This window comes from Miniopterus natalensis, chromosome 3, assembly GCF_054644295.1.
Source record: "Miniopterus natalensis isolate mMinNat1 chromosome 3, mMinNat1.hap1, whole genome shotgun sequence".
NCBI classification, from domain to species: Eukaryota; Metazoa; Chordata; class Mammalia; order Chiroptera; family Miniopteridae; genus Miniopterus; species Miniopterus natalensis.
In genome coordinates this window covers 95991891-96015329 of record NC_142083.1, presented here as the reverse complement: position 1 = coordinate 96015329, position 23439 = coordinate 95991891, and the positions used below count along the sequence as shown (strand labels likewise).

The 23439-nt window shown below is 54.4% G+C and overlaps 1 protein-coding gene across 1 annotated transcript in view; it reads left to right on the top strand.

Moving 5' to 3' along the window:
* Positions 1 to 23439, top strand: part of GSG1L (GSG1 like) — a 185089-nt gene that overhangs the window by 131696 nt on the left and 29954 nt on the right. Inside the window, exon 4 of the mRNA XM_087815146.1 lies at positions 18048 to 18159. Coding sequence (XP_087671272.1) covers positions 18048 to 18159 — 112 coding nt within the window. The remainder of the gene's footprint in view (positions 1 to 18047; positions 18160 to 23439) is intronic.

Genomic DNA, 23439 nt, shown 5'->3' with positions numbered 1-23439 from the left:
AGGACAGTGGCCTTGGCAGGGAACTAGGCAGGGAAACTGAGGCCAAAGGCCTATTGCACTCTGGAGTCTCTTACACGTGGTGGGCCAGGGCCTAGTGGAGAGGCTGGAGTTCTTCACCGACCGGAAAGAAGGAGACTGCAGCACTTCCTGGGCAGCTCCTGGCATGGGGCCTGCTAGATGGCACTGCCTAGGACTGACCTGGTGGGAGCCAGGCCCACCCTCTGCTCCCAGGGCCTCCTACTCTGTCACCATGTGCAGGCACTCTCCTGTTTAGGGCAGGATTGGGTCTGTCTTGTCATTCCTGTGTCCCTAGTACCTGGCTCAGAGTTGGCCTTTGTAAATGCTTGTTGACAAGAGGAATGTACTAGAAACCTTCTCATAGTAACTCAAGGGGGTGTCTGTATGTCATGGGAGGTGCTTGGGGGAGACATCAAAATTGTCCTGCCCCCTCAAACAGTCAGCTGTCTCCTTGCCCCTGTCAGGGTGGGCACTGACAGTGAATGGAGGAGGGCTGGGCCTGAGCTGCCCTCATCAGCCTGAGCTCATTCTTGGGGTGGAGGCTGGAGACTCCCTAACAAGTGCTCCATTATGGTCTAGAAAAGTGGAGGCGAGAAGCCACATTGAGGGGAAGGGATGCACGGCAGGCTGCCTGGGCGGGGACCCTGGCCTTGCCACCAGCTGTGTGCCTTTGGTCACATTCTCTGTCTTCCCTGACCTAGGTGCCCCTTCCCCCAAATCAGGTAACAGTCATTCCTGCCATACAGGGCTTTGCAAGCTTTTAAAGAGGGAACGTGTATAAAGTGCTTAGCCCAGAGCATGGTCTGCTGTTGGCTCTCAGGATGATGACTGTCACAGAATTGGTAACAGCACGGCAGCTTGGGGATTTTCATGGTAGTAGTGATTTGGTATCACAGTGACAACGCATGTAGTTCAGGTGGGAGAAGGGGCACAGACCCGACCAGACACAGAGAGGGAACGATGTGTGTGTACGTGAGACAGAGAATCACAGAGCTACACAGAAACAGAGATGCCAATATACAGAGTTAGAGAGGAAGAGAGAGGCAGAGAGACATACAGAGAAAAACAGGAGAGAGCTAGAGAAAGACAGAGAGAGAGAGACACTATGAAAGTGCATTTTGCATTTACTGCCTGTGGTTAAAGCACAAGAAGAGACAGAGAGCTAGAGCTGGGGCTGGGGTTGGGGCTGGGGCTGGAGCTGGAGCTGGAGCTGAGGCTGGAGCTGGGGCTGGGGCTGGGGCTGGGGCTGGGGCTGGGGCTGGGGCTGGGGCTGGAGCTGGGGCTGGGGTTGGGGCTGGGGCTGGGGCTGGAGCTGGAGCTGAGGCTGGAGCTGGGGCTGGGGCTGGGGCTGGGGCTGGAGCTGGGGCTGGGGTTGGGGCTGGGGCTGGGGCTGGAGCTGGAGCTGAGGCTGGAGCTGGGGCTGGGGCTGGGGCTGGAGCTGGGCTTGGAGCTGGAGCTGGGGCTGGAGCTGGGGCTGGGGCTGGGGCTGGGGCTGGGTTGAGGGCTGAATCTAGCACATCCAAGCCCTGCTGATCATGTTTATCCAGTGCGGCCATTTCCACCTCCACTCCCCACCATGTGGCAGCGTCTGAATCCCCCAGGGACTGAGAAGGCCTGTAGAGCTCCTGTCCAGCAAACAGCACACCCAGGTGGTACTGGGGTGGTGGACGCTTTCCAGGGTGACCAGGAGGGTATAAAGTCAAAGGGACCTGTGGATGATTCTGTCTTGATGAATCCAGCTCAAGAAAACACACTCCAAGGTCCAAGCCAGGAGCAGGAGCAGGAGCAGGAGCAGGAAGGAGTCAGATGCCTTGTGCAGAGCAGGACTGAGGTAGGGAGGAAGCAGAGGGTCCCAGGAGGTTGTTGGACTGGAGCTGAGTGTGGCCAGGAGCCCAGTGTGTGGGGCTGGGCTGGCTCACAAAAGAGAGCCGACGCTAGTGCCGTTTGGTCTCCAAAGGAGACCCATGCTGTTCCTTTGCTTAAAATACTGTTCTTTTCCCCCTGCCTTCTCCACAAGCCCCAGGGCAGGAAACACCTCCTTTATGAAACCTTCCTCAGCCACTGTTACCAATTTCATGTCTATCCTTCCAGAATCGTTCGAAATATTTTTAATACACTTACTTTCCTGTGCCTTGCTTTTTTCACTTAATATTTCTTGGAGGTCATTTTTAGTCAGCATATTTTAATCTACCTAATTCTTCTCCATTCACTGGTTAGTAGCTTAGCCAGTATTTACTGGGCACCCATTATGCGCCAGGCACTGTTCAAGGCCCTGGAGACACAACAGTGGACCAAGCAGACACTGTTTCTGCTCTCGGGGCTGGCGTGCTGGGAGGGAAGGGTATTTAATAAATGAATATACAAATGGCATGTCAGGGGGTGATACGTGCTATAAACATGGGGACTCTCATAAGGGGAGGGCGTATGGTCAAGGAACATTTGAGCAGAAACCTGAAGGAAGTTGAATTAGCTAGTTACTGCTGTGTGACACATAACCCCAAACCTTAGCAGCTTAAAGCAGCAAATATAAACTATCTCGCAGTTTCTGTGCCCAGGCATCTGGGCACAGCTTAGTTTGAAACTCTGGCTCCAAGCCTCTTGTGAGGTCGCAGTCAAGCTGTCGGCCTGGGCTCGGTCACCTCCCCTGGGGCTGAAGGACCCATCTCCAGGCTCACTTCCATGGTTGTTGCAGCTTCACGGGCCTTTGGACTGAGAGTCTCAGTTCCTTGCCATGCCATGCGGCTGGTCCCCAAAACGGCCCACTGCATGGTAGCCTGCCTCATCCAGTGCAGGTGAGCCAGGAGGGAGAGCCCAGATGGAAGAAGCCTAACGTCAGGCCCTGGCTGGAGCGGCTGGTTGGCTGGAGCGTTGTCCCAAGCATTATGCGGTGGCGGGTTCAATTCCTGGTCAGGGCACATGCCCAGGTTGTAGGTTCAGTCCCCGGTCAGGGTCTGTGCAGGAGGCAACTGATCGATGTTTCTCTCTCTCTCCCCCTTCCTCTCTATAAAATCAATTTTAGAAAATTTAAAGAGACACCTAATGTCAGAAGTGACATTCCATCATGTCTGCTACCTTCTGTCAGTCAGGGAGCGCAGCCCACACTCAAACAGGGGAAGGTGCAGAGGCACGAACGCGCTTGGTATATTCAAGGGCCACCAGGGAGGCAGGGTGGCTGGAGAGAAGGGAGGGCGCAGAGCGGCAGAGGGTGGAGACGTGGATTTCTGTTGCCGTCACTGGGTCCATTAGCCCGTGCTGGTAAACTCTTAGTGTTTCAATCCTCTGTTGCCACGAATCTCTGTCCAAATACCTTTGCCCACAAGTGCAAATGTGTCTGAGGGTAAATTCCTGGGGGTGGAATTGCTGGGTCAGAAGGAAGGTGCATTTTTGCCCTTGCTGGTGTGGCTCAGTTGGTTCGGTGTCCTCCTGTGCACCAAGAGGTTGCTGGTTCAGTTCCTGATGGGGGCACATGCCTGGGTCCTGGGCTCAGTCGCCCGTAGGGGGCATGCAGGAGGCAGCAATCGAGATGTTCCGATCTCACATCGATGTTTCTCTTTCTCCCTCTCCCTTCCTCTCTCTCTAAAAATAATATATATATACATATATATATATATATATATATATATATATATATATTTTTTTTTTTTTAAAGGAAAGTGCATTTTCAGTTTCAACAGCTATTGCCAAATTCCCCTTCAAGGAACTGGCCCTCCTGCTGGCCCCCTCTGAGCTCCTCCATGCCCTTGCCTTCCTGGCCCCTGCCTGGGCCTGCAATCCCGTCCTGGCTGTTTCACACTAACGGGCTGTGCTACCCCCCCAGCTCCCGTCTTTCTTCAGTGCGGCCCCCCTCCAGACGGCTTTCCTGCCAATGCAGCTGGCTGGGACATCTAAGAGCCCCTGGAGAACACTCCCCTTGACGGCAGTTCTCCATGCTTGGAAAACTCTTCTCACAAATGGTAGCTGCTGTGCGCTTTTCCCAGGCCTCGTAAACTCCCTGATGGCTATTTTGAGACAAGGAGTTGAGGCTGCACTTGCCCACCATTTGTCTCTGAGACGATGGCCTGCTGCAGAATCTGCCAAAGGACAGAGCACAGAGAACACATGGCCTGGAAGGAGAGGCTGCTGCTCCTTCATGCTCCCCCCTGATAAAGCTGAGCTACATGCTGACATTACAAGGCCTGGAGAAGCCTGAGGGCTTGAGACCTACTGGGGTGGAGACCACATAAGCGTCACCCAACATTTACTGAGCACTTACTGTGCCCTGTGTATAATTTGACTATGTGTAACATGACTACAAATGGGGGAAGTGCCACACACACACACACACACACACACACACACACACCCCAGTTAAAACCTTCCAGTGGCTTCTTGCTATGATCTGAATAAAATAACATGCCCTCCCCAAGCTAGTTCATCCCCACCTCCTTGGGCCCCCTCAACCCCTCACTCTCCAGGGTCCAGCCACACTGACCCCTTCTCCCCATCCCAGGGCTTTGGCAATTGCTGTTTCCTCTGCCTAAGACTCTCCCTAGCCTTCTTCATGACCGGCTGACTCCTCCTTATCTTTTGGGGTCCAGCTTGAGTTCAGAGAGGCCTTCCCTAATGATCTCATCTGAAGTAACTTCCCCCAGTCACTCTCCGTCTTCTCACTCTGGTTCTTCCTTTAAATTACATGTTTCTTGTCTGTGTCCCTCACTTGAATGTCAGCTCCATTAGGACAGGGACTCTGTCTTGCTCTCCACTGTGCCAAGACTTAGAAAAATCTGGCACACAATAGGTGCTCGAGGAATAAGGGTTGTATGAATGGATGTGAACGGATATTTATTCTTCCCACTTTTCAGATGAGGAAACTTGGGCTTAGAGACGCTAAGTGACTTGTTTACAGACACACAGCTGGAAAGTTGAAGAACTGATATTCAAACCCTGTGCCTGACTCTAGTCCAGTGGTCTCTTCCTGGCTGGATGGCCATATAGATATTGATGACTGTACTGAGAAGATGGACAGGTGTCAGGCTGATGTTTGAAACTTGAAGGCTAGTGATGTCTGGGCAGGTGTGCCAGGGCATCTTGTTGGCTGGAATGAGGGGCTGCTGGCTCCTCATTCCCTTCCCTCTGGATAGAGCCAAGCCACACACTGCCCACATGACATTTCAAGTTCTGGCGAGGCCTGGGAACTCCAGGGGTGGAGACCACATAAAAGTCAACCAGTAACAAGACAAGCAATATCTGGGTCCCCACCCAGTGCCTTCCAGGAGCTCCACATTTGACCTGATCCTCCTGATCTCAGCTCTCTCGGGGTTTCATTCCTGGTAACCTGAGGCTGCCTCTGGTGACTCTCATCCCTCCTCATCCCCAAGACAAATTTTCATTTTTCTTGTCATCATGCTTAGTCATACCTCTTCTCCTGAGGTTCTGGTTGCATGGGAGGGCAGTGATGATCTCATTTATCTGAAGGACCTGGCCCTTTATGGGGCAGCAGAGAAATACTCAAGAGTGCCCACTCTGGAGCTAGCCCACCTGGCCCTCCACATATGTTTTTAACCTTTCTGAGCCTCAGTTTTCTTATCAGTTAAAGAGAGGTAATAGTGTTTCCTAATAGCAGTTCCTCCCTCATAGAGTTTCCATGAACAATCAATGAGATGGTGCATGGAAAATTCCTAGCTGGTGTGCACCATCAAGTACTCCATGATGGTAGCTTCTTATTAGTCACCACGTAGCTGATGTATCACTCAGCAAGGCCTTCATCCTGCCCCCAAGTGTGCCTCAAGTACTCCACTCTTTTAAAGCTTCCTCCATGCCTGGTTACTTGCTCTTCCCCATCCTTCTCCATGACGACACAAATGTCATTCTTGAATCCTCTTTGCAGGAACAAGTTACGACCAAGCAGAAATAGCAGTAAGCATGTCATAAAGTTGACCTGGGACACAGACATTCTCCATCTGGTGGGAGAAAAGAGTAAGCTGAGAGTGGGAGGTGGGGTTGGGATGTTGGGAGAACCAGTAGGAGTGGGAGAGCATGATCCAGAGGAGTGGGAAGAGCTCCAGGACCTGTCAGCATCCGAGGATGCTGGACCTGGCAGGCAGGGCACTGGGACCAGAGTCTTGGAGTCTGAGGGGGTGGGGGCATGGATAGCTGCTGGCAGAGCCCCAACATTTGTAGAGTGGTGACTATGCTCTAGGCACTGTTCTACATACTCACAGCTCATTTTCATAACTAGATGGGGAAACTGAGGCACACAAAGCATTTAACAGAATTGCCCAGGTCACAGGGCCAGTGAGTGTTAGAAGCAGGACTTGGAGCAGGCAGCCTGACTCCTGAGTCACACTGTCCTGCCTCCCATGATGGCATCTGAGAGGTCTGCTGGTTGGGGGAAGAGGCCCAGCTAGCAAATGGGGGTGGGAGAGATGGTCTAGTCTGGGGTGGAGAGGTGGGTGATGATGGAGCCTTAGGGGACTATCAAGAGCTGGGAAGGGAACTTGGCAGTTTGGCTGGGGAAGGCCTCTGTAAGCTTGGGGTATTGGGTGGGTTGTACAGGGCCGCTCCTGGAGTAGGCCTAAGGAAGGGACACTGCACAGACCCCACCCTGGGAGGCCTGGGACAGGAGCAGGGCAGCCAAGCTTGCAGCCTGTGGCCGTGAGGCTGAGTGTTGCTGAGGCAGGCAGGGTGGACTTGGAGGATCTCCAGCTGCCATCTGCCCCCCAGGGCCAGTCTAAAGCCACCACTCACCTCTGCTCCTCAGCATCTGCCAAACAGGATTTCAGGTCTCAGCTGAGATGTTACCTTCCCAGAGAGGCTTGCCCCAAATTCCTTGGCCAAACTAACCCATCACTTTTTTCCTCAGAGCCCTCTTTTCCTTCATAGCATTTATTAAACTCTGAATTTTAAATTTGTGTGTTTATTTTCTATCTTCCTTCATAAGAATATCAACTCTGTGAGGGCAGGGAGCCTATTTGTCTTACATGCTCTTTTATTTCCTGAACCATGAAGGGAGCCTGGCATATAGTAAGTGCTTAATAAATATTTGTTGAATGAATGAATGAATGGAAGAGGCTGTGATGGAATGGTAAATCATGTGGACTTGGAGTCTGGCAACACACTCCTTCCACGCTGTGTTACACCGGGTGGATTGCTTTACCTCTCTGAACTTCACTTGCTCATTTACCAAATAGTTGGTAACCAAACCTAGCCCTTCTGGGAGAAGGTAAGGATTACATGAGACGTGCGATAGTCAACTGCTGTGAAGTGCCCAGGGAAAGGAAGAGGTGTTGCTCTCCAGAGGCTTTGCAGCAAGGCGGCCGCTCGTCTCATTTTCTGATTGCCCAGGCAGCTTTTTGGGCAGTGGAACTAATTGGATGGTATCACAGCATTGCTTCAGGGGAGTGTGGAAGCTCAGAGCACTTACAGCCTAAATGGCCAGAAGAGCAGGATTTGCATTTCAGCTAATGCGAGGGGAGGGATGGAAGGGTAGCTCTGGGAGGCATGTTCTCAAGGCTGCTTATGAAGGGCTCAGCCCGGTGCTGAGGCAGGAGGAGCGAGCCGGCGGGGGCGGCACAGACTGAAGCTTCAGCCCCGGCCCATCACAGGTTCCTCTGCGTAGGACAAATGGGAGGTGATGGGGAGGCCACTGCTTGAGGCCTGAATACAGGGGATGTTCCTGCCTGTAACTTGGGCACATTTAACTTGATATTCCCGTGAGAATAAGAGAGGGGTGGGGTGGGGCAGAGACCCAGGCAGGGAGTCTAAGAGTCAAAGGCAGAGATAGAAGGAAGCAGAGAGAAAGAGACACAGAAACAGGCAGAAAGAGAGAAAAGCCACAAAGAGGGGCCTGCCCAGTGGCCTATGAGCACATGCCCAGGCCAGGCCAGTGTGGTGGGCTGTCCGGCGAGCTGCCCCCCCCCCAGTGATTTCATAATGCATTTGCCCCAGAGCGCGGGCCTCCAGGCACACCTCAGAGATATTGCGGGCTCGGCTCCAGGCCACGGCCATAAAGCGAATGTCGCAATAAAGCGAGGCACCTGGATTTTTTGGTTCCCCTGTGCAAATAAAAGTGATGCTTATGCCACGCCGTAGTCTAGTAAGTGTGCAGTAGCATTATGTCTAAAAACAAGGCCCAGACCTTAATTTAAAAATACTTTATTAAAAAAACTTTAGTGCTGAAAAATGCTCACCATCATCTGAGCCTGTTGGAAAAATGACTCCGAAATGCTCGAAACCTTCAATTTGTAAAAAAAAAAAAAAATGCAATGTCTGTGAAGCGCAATAAAGGGAGGTATTCCTGCAGTGTTTAAAGATCCTTATCTTTCCTGCTACGCGGGCCCCAAAAGTTTAGCTGATTCAGTCCCTTGGTGCCCAACCCTAGAGTGGCAGGGTGCTGCCAGGCTGCAAAGCTGGCCTCACTCCTCAGAGGGGAAGGTGCACTCTCCACGGCACCCCCGAGGGATTCCCAAGCATGTCACAGCATCATGGGGCACTTCTGGTGCCCTGGGGCACGCCACAGCCTTCAGTGCCCTTGGGCACCTCGCGCCCAGTCTTCCCCGACTCAGCATTTCTCACACTCCAGTCACGTGCGCTCTCCCTCCACAACTGCGGCCAAGTCTCGTGCTTTTATTTACTTAGCATTTTCCTCTAAATCCTCACTTTTTTCAAAACTTAAATTTTTCAGAAAGGAAGCTTCAGATCACTGCCAGACATGAAAAGCCAGGATCACTTTCAATGCATAGAAGAGAGCTGTCAAAATAAGCACATTACCATTGTAAAAATGTTTACGGGGCATCTGCAAGTGGTCTCAACAGGGGACGTTTTGCCTCTCAGCCCCCACCCCAACCCCGGACATTGGTGATGTCTGGAGACACTTTGAGTTGTCATGACTTGGGGAGGGGAGGTGACTGTTCCCAGCATCTAATGGGAAGGGGCCAGGGAGGCTTCTAAACACCCTGCAACGCACAGGCGGCCGGCCAGCAGCAGTTATGTGGTCAGCGGCGCTGAAAGTTAGAACTGGTCTCAGAGAAGCTCGAGCTCTCAGAGGGGTGTGCCCACCCCTGGGCAGCTCCGACCTGGTCAACTCCCCCTCCTCCTCCGGGCTCAGTTGAAACGCGCCACCCCAGGGACCACTTCCCTGAGCCCCAGAGCTGAGGACTGCAGATGTGGGCCCCTGTGGCCGCTGAACCTCCCATCTTCTAGCTCTCTGACCCTTTCGGTTGTTTCTGCTTGGTCTGTCTCCCCCACTGGAGTGTCAGCGTCCAGCAGGTAAGGGCCCCGTGGGCCCCGTTTGTCTCTTTCTCCAGCCCTTGCTTAGCACAGTGCCTGGCTCGTAGCAGACGCTCAGCAGTTAGTTACACGCTGAATGAATGAATGAATGAATGAATGAATGAATGAATGAATGAAAGAAAGTTGGGCAAAAAAGAGAGGTGGATGCTGCTCCTGGGTCCGTCAGTGTCCGCCAGGGCACTGACCTCTCCTCAGCACAATTCTCACCTGTGAAATGGGCACACTAACAAGGCTGTGTGCGCATCAGGTAGATGGTGGAGCTTGGAAGGGGTCCCTGGAGAGATTTGGGCTCATTCCCTCACTCATTTTTCCTGCCATCATTATTGAGTGCCTGGACTCCTCTAGTCCCAGGGTAATTTTTAATTGTGCCCCTTTCACTCTGAAAAGTGTGTTGGTTTGGGCTATAAATGATACGGTTCCCTCACTCTCAGGCCATTGTGTCTAGTGGGGGCACGTGCAGATGGGAGAGAAGGCGGGGAGAGGGGCCGGGCTGGACTTGGGGAGCGTGTGCACGTCCAGGGCCTCCCCCGTCCTGGGCCTCTGGGTGAGATCGCCGGCTTGCTTTACCCATTCCCACCCCCGCGCAGGCCGGGGGACTTCCTCCTCTTTTTACCACCTGCACCCTCTAAGTGAGAGGGCCCGTCTGCCATTGTGGGGGCTTCTGAGCACCCAAGGGCATCAGAGTGGGGTTGGTTAAGGACCGGGACCCGGGTGGACGTCTTCTTTCTGAACAGAGCACTTACCGGCTGTGTCTGTGGGCATGTGGCTCGACTCCCAGGATGTCCTCTGTCCACTCAGATTCAACAAGGAAACTGCGGGGCTGACCTCACCCCCTGTGCTCCCGGGGACGTGTGCACTGCTTGAGGTGGAGGCTGGGGGCCCTTTGGGGCTGCCCTGCTCACGTCTCAGTAGCTGGATTCATCTTTCCGGGACCCCTGCATCTTCCCCTCCTGCTCCCCTTACTCCCACTCCCCGTCACCTTTACTGGTTTCCAGGTTGAGGGGAGAGAGGGCAGCTGTGCTTGACCATATGTCCTCCCAAACCTTTTCCTCGAACACCTGCAGGTGGCCTTGTGAAATCCCTAAGGACTTGACTCCTGTTTTCTGTCACAGCTATGCCCTGAGGCACGAAGGCCTTACATCCAGTTACCCAAAAAAGGAGGGTCACAGGGAATGCTGGGGCGGGGGGTGGGGTGGGGTGGAGGGAGGCATACCTATTAATATCAAAAATCATTCCACCACCACGGCCCTGGGCTACCCCAGTGGTCACCAGGACCTGGGTCCTGGCCTCCTGACGCATTCTAGGCCCCGCCTGGGGGGAGGGTCGGAGCCCATTCGTTGCCTCAGGGCTGGATGGAGGTGATGGGGGGGCACACAAGGCTGGGGTGGGGGGAGATTTAGTTAACCTATTACTTGAAATGACAAGGTCTCCCATTAAATGCCGCCTCCGATTTGGGCCACTTCACTTTATAAGGCAAATAGAGAAATGGGCAGAATCCAAACAAGACTGATGCTGATGACTCGAGTGGTCTGAAAGGAGACCTCTGGAGAAGGGGGAGTAATTGGGATGATCTGCTGCCAAGAAGACAAGGCTGAGGGGCGGGCGGTAATTGCCGAGCTCCCGGAAGGCTCCTCTCGAGAAGATGCCAACCGCTCACCCCTTGTCCTCAGAGGGCGCAGCAAGAAATTAGCTTAAATTGGAGCTGGAAAGATTTAGGTTATGTGTAAGCAGGGACTTTTTAAACCCTGAAATATGCTATCCAGAGAGGCTGCGGGATCTCGGGAGAGTATCTAAAAATAGCCTGTTCTTTAAAAATAGATCTGGGCAACTTTAAACCGGCATCAGCTCAGCTTCGTGGGGATGCTGTAATGTGCGGTGGGACCTGCCACGTGGGTCCTCCCTGGGCAGAGGGAACGAGGGACAGTCAGTCTTTGGTCTCCGCCGGGACAACCATCTGGAGATTTTAGAGTCGTAAAGGGATTTATTTTTCCATCTGCTCCAGCAGATTGGTGTCAGGAGATGCTGGCCTTTAGGATCTCAACCTTTTCTTTCTGGGGGAGGAGATTTCAGGGCCAGCATTAATTGGGTCAGGCCCACCAGTTCCCCCAGTCCTTCCCTGTTCCAGTCAGGGCTTTCCCGTGGCCGCGGGTTTGCTGGGAATTCATCCACCGCAGCGGTGCCAGGTGTTCTGGGCCCCCCGCCCTGCGCCTGCCCACCCACCTCCTCATCTCAGCGCCCCTGGCCTGGTCTCCTCTGGCTCCCAGGGCTGACTGCCCTTGGGGCTCCCTGCTCCCACCGGTCTCCTTGGCCACACAGCAGCGGAAAGGTCTTCCGCCCCCTTGCTTACAGTTATGCAACCTGCCCTTGCCCTCGGGGAAAAGTCCAGGCTCCCCCACAGGCTTCGGAGCTTTCTGTGCAGGGCCTGGTTTACCCCCCCAGGGCAGCCCTCACGCCCACACAGCCTACCGAAGGCCCCTTGCAGCCCCAGCTTTGCCTGCGGCCTCCACTGGGGCTGGTTCCATGGCCAGGTTCAGCTCCCTGCTCCTCTGACCCCCAGCTCTCACATGGATGTCACCACCTCTAGGAGCCTTTCTTGACCTCCCACCTCAGCCCGTCCGGAGCCCCAGCTGGGCTCCTTGGGCCTGGGTTTCTCTAGCTGGCTGCCCTGCCACACAGCAGCCCCTGTTTGTCTGCACCCCCCTGTCCCCTACACCCCCGGCATTAGGAGGCCAGGTCTCTTGTTCCCAGTTGTGCTCCTGGCAAGGAGGAGGCCTGGTGCAGGGCAAGTGCTCAATATATGTTGGTGACTAGCTGATGTCAGGCCATGTCCCTGACACAACATGCGTGGGATGTTGGCAAATCCAGATCCTGCCCACGTACATGAGAATATTTGTTTAGACATGAGTGTTCTCCAAGTGTTCTGAGTAACAGCTTAGACAGCATGTTTAAAAATAAACTCTATTATAATTAATTAATCAGCCACCTCCCCGATATCTCAATTAAATGGAGCGTGGCATTAGCATAATCCATCCAAACCCTGCAAAGGATGGGCGGCCAGGAGCAAGAGGAGCCCCGCACTCAGGCGGCAGTTCCTCAGAAGGGCTCACCTGGGCCAGGACCCCGCAAGCTCCTCCCCCAGGGAGGTGTCCCCCAGCCTCAGGAGGCCCTGCCCCGCGTCCCCAGGCCGACTCTCTCTCACACAGAGCCCCGCGCCCTGCTGCCCAGCCTCACAGGTGCCCCGTGTGCAGGGGGCTCAGGCCCGCAGCGCTGCCCAGGCCACGTGCATGCCCACGGGCGTCTGTGCTTTTCCCCTCCCTGCAGAGGCTACTTCACACCGTCTCCGGCCTCCCCCCTCCCCACAGCACCCCATCTGCGATCTGGCTCTCAGTGGTGGCCGGGCCTCCCTGGGCCGAGGAAGGAGGCAAAGCTGCCCCAGTGCTGGGCCCTGCGGCACATACTCTCCTTCCCTGTCCCTGGGGCAGGTTGTCCCAGCTCCCAGCAAAAGCCAGCCCTCGCCTTCTCGAACCTCCCGCCCTCCGGCCTTCTTTCTCCCTGGCTCCCGCAGTGCCCCCCACTCAGGCGAGCGCAGGCTCTCTGCCTCCCTCCGCGGGGCCTCCCAAGCCCCGGCCCCTCCGGGTCTCCCCCTGCTTATGCCTCTCCGCCGGCGGGGCCTCGAAGTCTTCTCCCCAACACCGGCTGTTTCATCTCCTCCTCGGTTCCAGTCAGGCGGCTGTCCGCAGCGGCCTCCATGCTGGCAAATCCAGCAGTCATTGCTCCGCCCTCATCTCTGACCCAAGGGGCCACTCCTTGCTCTTGACATGTGTCCTCCCTGCCTCCGGTTCTCTGCAGCCGGACCTCTCCTGGGCTCCTCTGCTGGCCCCTCTGCTCCCCTGACCCAGCTCCACCAGGGCCCTTCTCTCCCCCATCTCTCCAGGTGGCCGACCTCCGCATGCCAGGGACCCGTGCAGCTCAAGCTCAGCTCCGACTGCTCCCTGGACCTCACACTTACATAACCCAGCTGCTTGCTTGTGTCTCCTTTTGGATATAAAAGCGGCATTTCACACAAATACAGCCCAAACGGAGTCCCACCCACCCAAACATCTTCTTCCTCTTAGTAAATGGCACCATCATCTGCCCAACTGCTCCAACCACAACCTTGGAAGTCACCCTAGATTCTAGGGGGCCCTGGGCCCCATGTCAACAACTCCAGTCTAAGCCACTGGAACTTCCTCTCAACTGAGCAACCTCCTGGCTCCCACCCCCATCGTCTTCACAAAATAACCAGAATGGTCTTAAATCAGACTCCTGCTTAAACCCTCTGCTGGTTCCCATCACACTTAGAACTGAAGCCAAAGTCCTCGCCGTGGCCCAGGACATCCTGGGTCACCGGGCCCTGCCCACCTTCCTGACCATCTCCACCCTCTCCTTTCTCACTCGGCGGGTGCCTTCTCTCCTTCCCCCAACAGGTCAGGCTGTGCCCTGCCCACTTACCCACACCTCCACGTGGCCGCCTCCAGCTACCCATTCAAGCCTCTGCTTCAGTGTCACCTCCCTGGATATTCATTCATTCATTCGGGAAACACTGTGTGGGGTTTATTATGTGTCAAGCACTGTTCTACGAGCTTTACAAGTATAAGCCATTAATCCTCACACCAATCTATGAGGCAGGTGCTATTATTAACCCCATATTAGAGTTGAGGAAACTGAGGCACAAAAAGGTGAGGTCATGTAGCTGGTAAGTGAGAGCTGGAAACTGGACCCTCTCTCTCACTTAGCCTCACCCCTGCTTTACTCTGGGCTCACCTCCTGACCCTCCTGACATTGTCTCTTAATTCCAGCCCCACCCCAGCGTCTCTGGACTTGACAGCAGATTCCAGCTTCCTCGGGCTGGCCAGTGAGGACAGGGCTGGGAGTTGCCACAGTTCCTCCCACTCTGGATTTTGGGTTCAGCCCAGCTCTGACTGAGCCCTGGCCAGCATCCCCCACCCCCAGTGCTCCCCAGGGACCCCAGGGAAGGGAGGGGCCATGCCTGCCTTGCCCTACGGGCTGGGAGCTCCACTTTGCTGTCAGGAGTGGGGAGATTCGGGAACCAGGGGAGGGGAGATTTACAGCTGCAGCCTTCCTGGTTCGCGTCCACACCGGGAAGCCTCTCGGCAGGAGAGCCTCATTCATTTAGTCGCCCCTAAGTTAGGAGGTTCATTAACTCGTCAAAATGTCATTTTTAAAATTCAGATAAGTTGAAAACAGTCCCTTCTGCTGAGGGTTTGTGACAGATGTTTCTGGTCCGTGTGTACGCTTCCAGAAACCACGGGCGAGGGGCAGACTTTCGAAGCAGAATCTTTAAAGTGCAATTCGAGAATCTCACCAATTGCAATTTCATTTATTGAATTTTCTTAAAGCATGGCCTTTCAGATTTGAGGATAAATGGATCCCACTGAGAAATCAATGCTTTTCTATACTAACAATTCAGAAAATTAATTATTCTGCCAACAGGCTGGGCCCAGCCTCTGGGTCTGGCTGAGAGTTCCTGTAGTAAAATACTGACCTGTCCCCACTGTCCTGATATAGAGATGGTCATTCTCATGACTATTTTCCTTTTTTGGTGGATACTCATTGAAAGTGCCGATGTCTGCTACTGTCCCCATTTTATAGATGAGAAAACAAAGGCACTGAGAGGTCAGGTAACTCAAAGAGCATCTGGACTGGCATAGTGAGGAAGAAACCAAAGAAGCTGCAACAACTGAGGTTTGGAGAGCAAGGTCCAGTCCTCAGGAAGGGACTGGTGGGGACTAAGGAAGGGGTCCGGGTCCCCCTGAGGGGCAAAGCCCCTGGGTAGGGCAGCCGTCCCAGAGGGAGTGAGCACTGGGCCGTGAGGAGGAGAGACGTATCCTTCCAGGTAACAGCCTCTGCTGTAAGTTACACTAATTAAAACAGTGCGGCACTGGCACAGGAACAGAGAGCGAGCCATGGAACAGAGCGATGAGATAGGACATAAACTCGTGTATTTGTGGGGCCTGCAATGTGGTGTAAAAGTGTTATTTAAAATCAGTGGAGAAAGATCGGTTCCTTCTGTAAGGGCTCAAAGCAATTAGCTATTCATTTAAGAAAATTAAGTTAGATCCTTACCTTCCACCACTCACTAAGATAAATTCTAGGGGAATTCAGCAAACAGCTATAAGTATGCTGGGAAAATATAGGAGACTCTGTATGGCGTTGGTTTTCTTAAATCAGACACAGGAAATGCAAGTCCGAAAGGAAAAGACTGATTGACTTGACTATATCAATGATCAAAATGTGTGACAAAAGCAGCTTTATTCATAATCACCAAAAATTGGAAACAATGCGGGTGTCCTTCAGCAGGTGAATGGATAAATAACCTGTCGGGACAATGGTATGTTACTCAGCAAGGAAAGGAAAGGCTCGATCAAGCATGAAAAGACACGGTGGAAACGGAAATGCTCAAGGCTGTGTGGAGGAAGCCAGTCTGAAAAGGCCACGTACTGTACGATTCCAGCCACATAACCTTCTGGAAGAGGCACAGCTATGGAGACAATTAAAAAATCAGTGGTTGCCAGGGCTTAGGAGGGAGGGAGGGATGAATAGGTGAAGCACAGGGGAACTTTAGGGCTATGAACCTATTCAGCATGGGCATGGTGGGGGCATGTCGCTGTACACATGTCAAAACCCACAGACGGTGCAGCACAGACAGTGAACCTTAATGAACACTATAGATTTAGTCACTAATGAAGTGTCGATACTGGCTCATCGGTCGTAACTAATGGCCCCCACCACCTGGGGCGGGGAGAGGGGGCCCATGGGCACTCTGTACATCTGCTCAATTCTTCTGTAAACCTAAAACTGCTCTAAACAATAAAGTCTATTAATAAAAAAAAGAGGTGTTCTGTACATGGGAAAAGACAGGCAGTAAACTATTTGTAGTCCACGCAACAGACAGGATTAGCATCCAAGCTAAAGAATTCCTACCAATTGATAATGAAAAAGAGAAAAAAGAGTATTGACAAAGAACACAGACGGGCCTCTGCAGGGAAGGAGGAATAGGAATGGTGAACAGCCGTGCAAAACGCCCAGGCTCACTCATGTCGAGGGGAGCAGGAAACTTGGAGCAATGTTGAGGTCTCGTGTTCCACCAGCAACGGGCGAGATCGCGCTTCAGAATCTCAGGCACCGGGGAGGGTTCCATGAGGCTTGCAGAAGGTGTTCGTTGCTGCGTTGCTTAGAGAGCAAAAAGCTGGAAGCAACTTCGACACCGCCGACTGATGGAATCAATCAGTCACGGTGCGTCACTGTCAAGGAATCCCATGTAAGTTCGCCAAAAGTTGTGTCAAGTGAATAAACATAAGCTGTCTGTACGGCTCACAGCCTCGTCTCCTCCTTCCAACAGAGCCGAGGCAGAGGGGACCCCGCACACCTGCTGGGCACGACTGAGGATGGGGGTCTGGGTGGTCCCCAGGCCTGGCAGAGAGAGCCTGGGCACGCCGAGCGCGTAGGGGCTCCTGAGGGGACTCGGCACCTGTTGCCGTCACCCTCTCCCTGCGTTTCCTGACTCCAGTGCCCCCGGCAGCCCTAGAGAGTAGCCCTCACCTGAGGCCAGAGAGCGGTGGGAAGTGTCCACGCGAGGCTGAGCCCGGCCCGGAGACACAGATAACCACTTCTATGTCACTGTTGAGTCCTCTGTGTCCATCAGGCCTGGGGTCAAGTGACTAGACGGAGACATACGTGTGCAGGAGCCTCTGGAGTAAGTTCAATGATCAGGGCCACATACTTCAAAGCGTTGTTATGAAGATTAAGAGATAATAATGGAAGTAAAAGTCTGACTGGGTGCTTGGCACACAGTAGGTGCCTAAGCATTACAGGTTTCCTTTCTTCCTCTTGCCATCTACCCTTCCCTGCTCCTCACTTCACCCTCTCTTCACCTCGGCTGCCACAGTCCTCATCTCTGGGTGGACAGGGTTGAGGCTCAGAGGAGTGAAGTGCCTTGCCCGGGGCTATGTGGGGAAATGTGCGGGAAGGGGGTTCTCACTCACACCCCTTGGAATCAAAACTCTCCCAGCCAGTGGGCTCAAAGATTTTTAACCACGAGCTGCAAAAAAACAGTTCCTATTACAATCACTACACACACGCACACATGCACACACACACATGCATGCACACGGACACGCACACACATGCACATACAAAACAATTTTTACTCCTGCTACGTTTGATGGTAGTGGATATCTCTATTCCAGCCTGTCCTTTTTTGGTAGCGCTGGTTGCAATCCCTGAGGTTGATTTCCTGACCCTCTAGTCTGGTGAGTTAAGACCTGAGGTTTTAAAAATACTCTCTAAGCTCCTTCTCCCAAATGACCTTCTGTCAGCAAACTATAGCCCACGGGTTAAATCCCCCCACGACCTGCACTTCCCGTTGTCCACGGCTCCTTTGCTCTACAACGGCAGAGCTGAATAGTTGCAACGGTACCAAGCGGCCCACAGAGCCTAAATCATTGACTTCTCTGGTTCTTAACAGAAAGTCTGCCCATCCACACCCAGGTCTGACTCTGCTCCCTTGCTTTAATTTCTCCAGGCTGCCCTTTGCCCTCCGGCTCAAACGCAGGCTCAGCAAACAGCCCCCCTCTGGCCCCCTGTGCTCTGGTCCTGCCGACGTCCTTCCCAGGGGGCCCACGCTCTGCCCGGCACTCACGCCCGTGAGGGTGCACAGGCCCCGCCTCGCTCCCTGATTCCTTGCTCTGCTCGCCCCACAGGCCTCCTGGGCATGGTCGCCCACATGATGTACACGCAGGTGTTCCAGGTCACCGTGAGCCTCGGCCCTGAAGATTGGAGGCCCCATTCCTGGGACTACGGGTGGTCCTTCTGGTAAGTGGCTTTTGACCTTTAGACACAAGAGCCCCGAGACCTGCTGGGACTTCAGCAGCTCAGCCCAGTTGGGGGACAGAGGAAGGCAGGGGTAGCCCAGAGGACACAGGCATTGAGACCCAGGAGCCAGGGTGGGCAAACTCTGCCACGTGGACCAGATCCGGCCCACCACGGTTTCCATCAGCCCTGAAGCTAAGAATAGTTTTTATACTTTGACATTCTTGAATATAAATCAAAATAATATTTTGTGAAATGTGAAAATTACATAAAATTCAAATTTAGTGTCCATAAATAAAGTTCTATTGGGACACGGCCACGCTCATCATTTATATATAGTCGACGTCTGCTTTCACGCCGCGGTGGCAGAGGTGAGCCGTAGTGACAGAGGCTGAATGGCCCGCACAGCCTAAAACATTTACTGTCCTGCCCTTTATACAGAACGTTTGCCAGCCCCTGTCTTAGAGGCTGGTGTGGAAGGTGGAGATGGAAGCTGGCAAGGCCTAAGGCAGGCCAGCCATGGGGGGTTCTGGGGGGTCCAGTGGGTTAGGAGGATCCCAGGGAGGGGCCTTGAACACAGGGGACAGGAGTCCGCACCTCAGAGCGTGGTGTGTGAAAGGCAGAACCACTCAGGATTCTTTTGCTTGTGAGTAACAGCACCCCGGATTAAGTAAACAAGGGTTTGTATTAGTTCATGTAACCGAAAAGTCCAGGGGGATCAGCTGGGGGTGGGGGTAGGGGGGTGGGTTGTAACAGGACAAACCCACCCGCACTAGTCTAAGCAACATGGAAATAGGTGGGTTCCTGAAAATGGAAAGTGCAGCTGAGGTATGGACTTCAGGACACGTTTCATCCAGAATCGCTGTCGCCATCCGGGCTGAGCTCTCTTCCTCTGCGGTGGCCTGAGCATTGCCCCTCACATGTTGACTCTGTGCCCGGCCAGGCTTCCCTCCGGCCGCTGCTTCTTCCTTCACACCCAGGGAGAGACAGGGCTTCTCTTCCTCCAGCATCAACTAAGATCCCAAACGTCCCTCGGACGAGCCCAACTCAGGTCATTTTCTCTCTCCTGAACCGTCACCATGACTGGGGGAGGGTCGTGAGCTTGTTGGCTCAGCTTGACCAGGCCGGTGTCTGGAGCTAGGACTGAGCCAGACCCTGGAATGGTGAGCAGGTGGAATGGGTGCTGGGTGAGCCACAGGGCTGGTGAGCAGGCGGAATGGGTGCTGGGTGAGCCACAGGGCGCCTGCTTCAGGCGCGGCTTAACCCAGGCGATCGGGGTTCGCTGGAACGCAGCGCTCCCCCCTTCTCTGTCTCGCTCCCTTCGCGCTGGTCCCACTCACAAGCAGCGTGTTTCCCCGGGTGATGGCCGAGATGGTCACCATGCTCAGCTCTAGGCTTACCTCTTACAAATGTGGCAACACCAGCAACCGTGGGGCTTCTTTCCAACATTTCCAGCCAAAACCCTGGTTATGCTTTTCATGGGCTTAGCTTAAGTGATGTGACCATCCTTCAGCCAGTGATTTGGACCCCAAGGAGGCTGGACTGCTCTCACCTGAGTCCCGGGGTATTGGCCCCGCCCAAACCCTGGGACAGAGAGAGGAGGAGGGGAGGTCCTCCAGTGGAGAGCTGGGGGTGGGGGTGGGTGGGGGTGCAGCAGGCTTTTATCAGAAGGAGGAATGCTTGTTGCAAAGGCCAGGATTGGTTGTCCAGTACAGAGTTTACATGTCTGGTCCTGCTGGCTGGCTGAGCACCGTTTATCCCCTCGGTCATTTCACAGGCACTTACTGAGCACTCACGGGGGGCCAGCCAGTCTCCTAGGTTGGGGAGGTGGGGGAGGCCGGCGGGGGAGGGGGAGACAGCAGTGCCAAGACAGTATTGCAATGGGATTGAGGGACTGAGTCAAGGGAGCCGTGCTCGGTGCTATGATGTGTTTGTGGGGGAAGAGATGGGGGACAGGGAGTGTCACCACATACAACTGTGGGAACAAGAAAGGGTCATGGACACAGCTTCTGCAGGGAGGTCCTCAGGGGGAATCTGGCCGGGAAAACTGGCAGAGGAGGGAACAGGATAGTGCATGGGGATGGCGAACAGTAAAGACTTGGTGGCGAGAGGGCATCTTCGGGGAAAGGTGGTCAGATGGGTCAGGAGGAGCTATGACTAAGACAGACCCCAGTGCAGGCCACTGGGGGCTCCTGACACACTCCGCCCCTCTCTCCTCTCTGCGTGGCTCTGCCCTCTGAAAGACAGAGCCTTAAAGCGACCCTGGCCCATCAACACCATCCCTGATGCCCTTTAAGTGGATCCACTGCAGGGCAACCAGCTAAGGCCCTGACTCCCTTTCACCCGTCCCTCCTCCCCCACCCCCAGCAGCTCCTTCCTGAGATCTTGACCTCGGAAGATACTCACCAGGAGCTCGAGAAGGGGACAGAGGAAGGGTGCGAACATTTCTGAGTGTCGGCCACATGTGTAATAATTTCCTACCTGTGCTGAGCACTGGCGTGTCATTGTCACAGCTGTGCTGTGAGGCAGGCCCTTCGTGGAGGGTAACTGAGGCACGGAGAACTGAAGCGATGCGTCCAGGGGGATCCACCCGCGAGTGGCAGAGCTGGGGGGGGAGCCCAGGCGGTCGGCCCTGTGTGCTGCCCTGTGAGATGATGGGGTAACAGAGGGACAGGTCCCGTGTGCTTAGCACGCTGTTTGACATGTGCAAGGGCCCAGTAAACACCAGTTCTTCCGATGTCACCGTCACTGATATGAGATGTAACACGGACAATAACCCCGTGTTGCGTATGTGGAAACTGAAGCTCAGCAAGGTTGTCACCGGCCCAGGATTCTGAAGCCCCTCCTCCCACAGGCCTCTCTTTCCCGAAGCCCCTGGGCTCACCCTGGCATCAGTGCCTAGAACTGAGCCTGGGGGTGTGGGCCGTGGGACCCTCTTCTCCCGGAAGCCGAGTCCCCTGCCCGCTCCTCTGCTCCCTCGGGCGGGCCTCCCAAGGGGCAGTGAATTCCCATTTGACTTATTTGAGACTGGGGCCCAATGTGTAGCCCCTATTAGGGCTGGTCCATTTCTCCTTGTCACCGAGGCTACAAGATAGATCAGCCCCATTTTTCATCCCTTGCATCTGGGGCCTTGCCAGGGCGGTGCAGTGTCATCTCTCTTGTTTAATATGTGTGAGGCCATTTGTCACAATTCTGGCCCCAGAGCCCCAGGCACCAGCGAGGAGACCAGTTCCAAGGCAAGACAGCACCAGCCTCTGTCTCTGGGCCCAGGAGGGAAGAACAGGCTGAGGGCGCTCAGGAGGTGGGGGCGCCAGCTCCTGGGAGGGACACCTGCTCAGGAAGGTGACAGGCCCAGGCCAGGAGTCTGACCTCAGCCAGGTGGGTTAGCCCTCACTCACACCGTGCACTGCTGGGGGCCGCTGGCTGAGGTGAGGCCTCTGGAGCAGATCCTGCCCCTGCCCCTTGCCTGCTGTGGACCCTGGCCAAGCTGCATAGCCTCCCCGTGCCTCAGCGTCCTCAGCTGTGACGTGGGGACAGCCTGAGTTCCCACCACACGGAGCCTTGTGAGTGGTGCTGCAGTTCTCTTTTGATGCATAACCCATCACACCACAATGTAGTGGTGTAAAATGAGAATTTATGATTATGTCTTATGGTTCACTGGTCGACTGCGCTCAGCTGGGTGGCCTGGCTTGGGGCCTTCCGTGACGCCTCAGGCCAGTGTCGGCGGGCGGGGCGTCCAGGTTGCCCCTGGCAGCGCTGGCGGGAGGCTCGCGGGGTGCTGGGGCTGGGGCTGGGGCTCTGCCAGGGCTGTCAGCCGGAGCGGCTTCCCCGGCACGGCGGCTGGGCCCCTGCGGAGAGCAAGCGTTCCCAGCAATCCAAGTGGAGGCTACAAGTTTATTTTATAATCTTGCCTCAGAAGTTACACAGTGTCACTTGTGTCGTATTCTCTTGCTCAAGAGCAAGTGATGGGCCAGATTTGAGGAGAGTGGGCTGCACCAAACCTCCCAGCCCAGGAGGAGTGGCTCAGGGGGCCCTCTTTGGAGACAAACTACCATGAGGACTCCACGAAGCCATGCCTGTGGGCGCACGGCACAGGGAACGTGCTCGGGGATGTGGTGTTAAAGGCAGGCACCCAGCCCCGTGAGCCCCACTCCCTCCTCTCTGGAGTGGGGATCGTAGTGATGCAGGTTTCATGGGGCCAAGCTGCTGGTGCCCAGTGAGTGCTTGACAATTGGTTATACACGGTGACAGTGACATTAGGCCTTTGGGGATGCCATTCTTGCTTGTTGAGAGGCACCTGACCCAAATGTCCAAGAGGATGACATCCAGTGGGTAGGCAAGCAGTCCTTCCTCTTTGTCTCCACCCCAAGCCCACCCCACCCTGGACTCTGCTGGCCTTTGTTCCCAGAAGTTTAGTGTTTTGTTAGGATCCAGCCCTGGCTGACATCTCCCCTCGCTCCTCTACCCCGTCTTTTGGCCCTGCCTAAGCTTTGGGACCCCATCCTCGTCCTGAGCCCCAGCCTCCAGCCCTCCTGCCTGCTCCTTTCTCAGCTCTGTGTCTCAGTTCTCTGGGTCGCACTGTGATAATGCTAAGGCAACCCTCCCCACCCCCAGGGTCAGGATAAAACTAAGGTTGGTGCCACCTACTTTGTGCCAGGCACAGTGGGGGATGCTTACAAGCCCTGAGCTGTATAGTCCTGCCATTGACCCCCACAGAGGAGTTACCATACCCACTGGCTGGACGAAGATACAGCCTCACAAAGGGCAAAGGCCCAAGTCACACAATTAGCCTCAGAGGCTGCAAATTGCAAGCAGCCCAGGGCTGAACCCAGCCTACAGATGTTCTGCTTGGCCTGCCATGGTGTTATTAAAAGTTCACATTTGTTTTTAACATCTGAAAAGGTAAACATTTTACATAAAGATTCAGGTCTCTGGCTTCTCTTGACCATTAGAAGATATGCCCCTGCCTAACTGGCAGCAGGCAGCTGCAGCTGAGTAACAGCTGCCCTGTTCAGATGGGGCATATGCTCTTCAGTTCACCCCAGTCCCCACCACTCCCTATTGCCTTATGCTTACTCACACTTTCCTCACTTAGTCATGCACCTGACCCCTCAGGAATTTGAGTGTGTGGCCTCTACTTGGAATATCCACGTGTCAGTTTTCCTGGTGATGGTGGGAGAGTGGAAAATTAGTCACTTTGTACTTCTGTTTTGCATTTGATCAAAATGGAGATGAATGGAAAAGAGGTCCCTCCCACAGCACAAACAGTGAAATCCTAAGCTT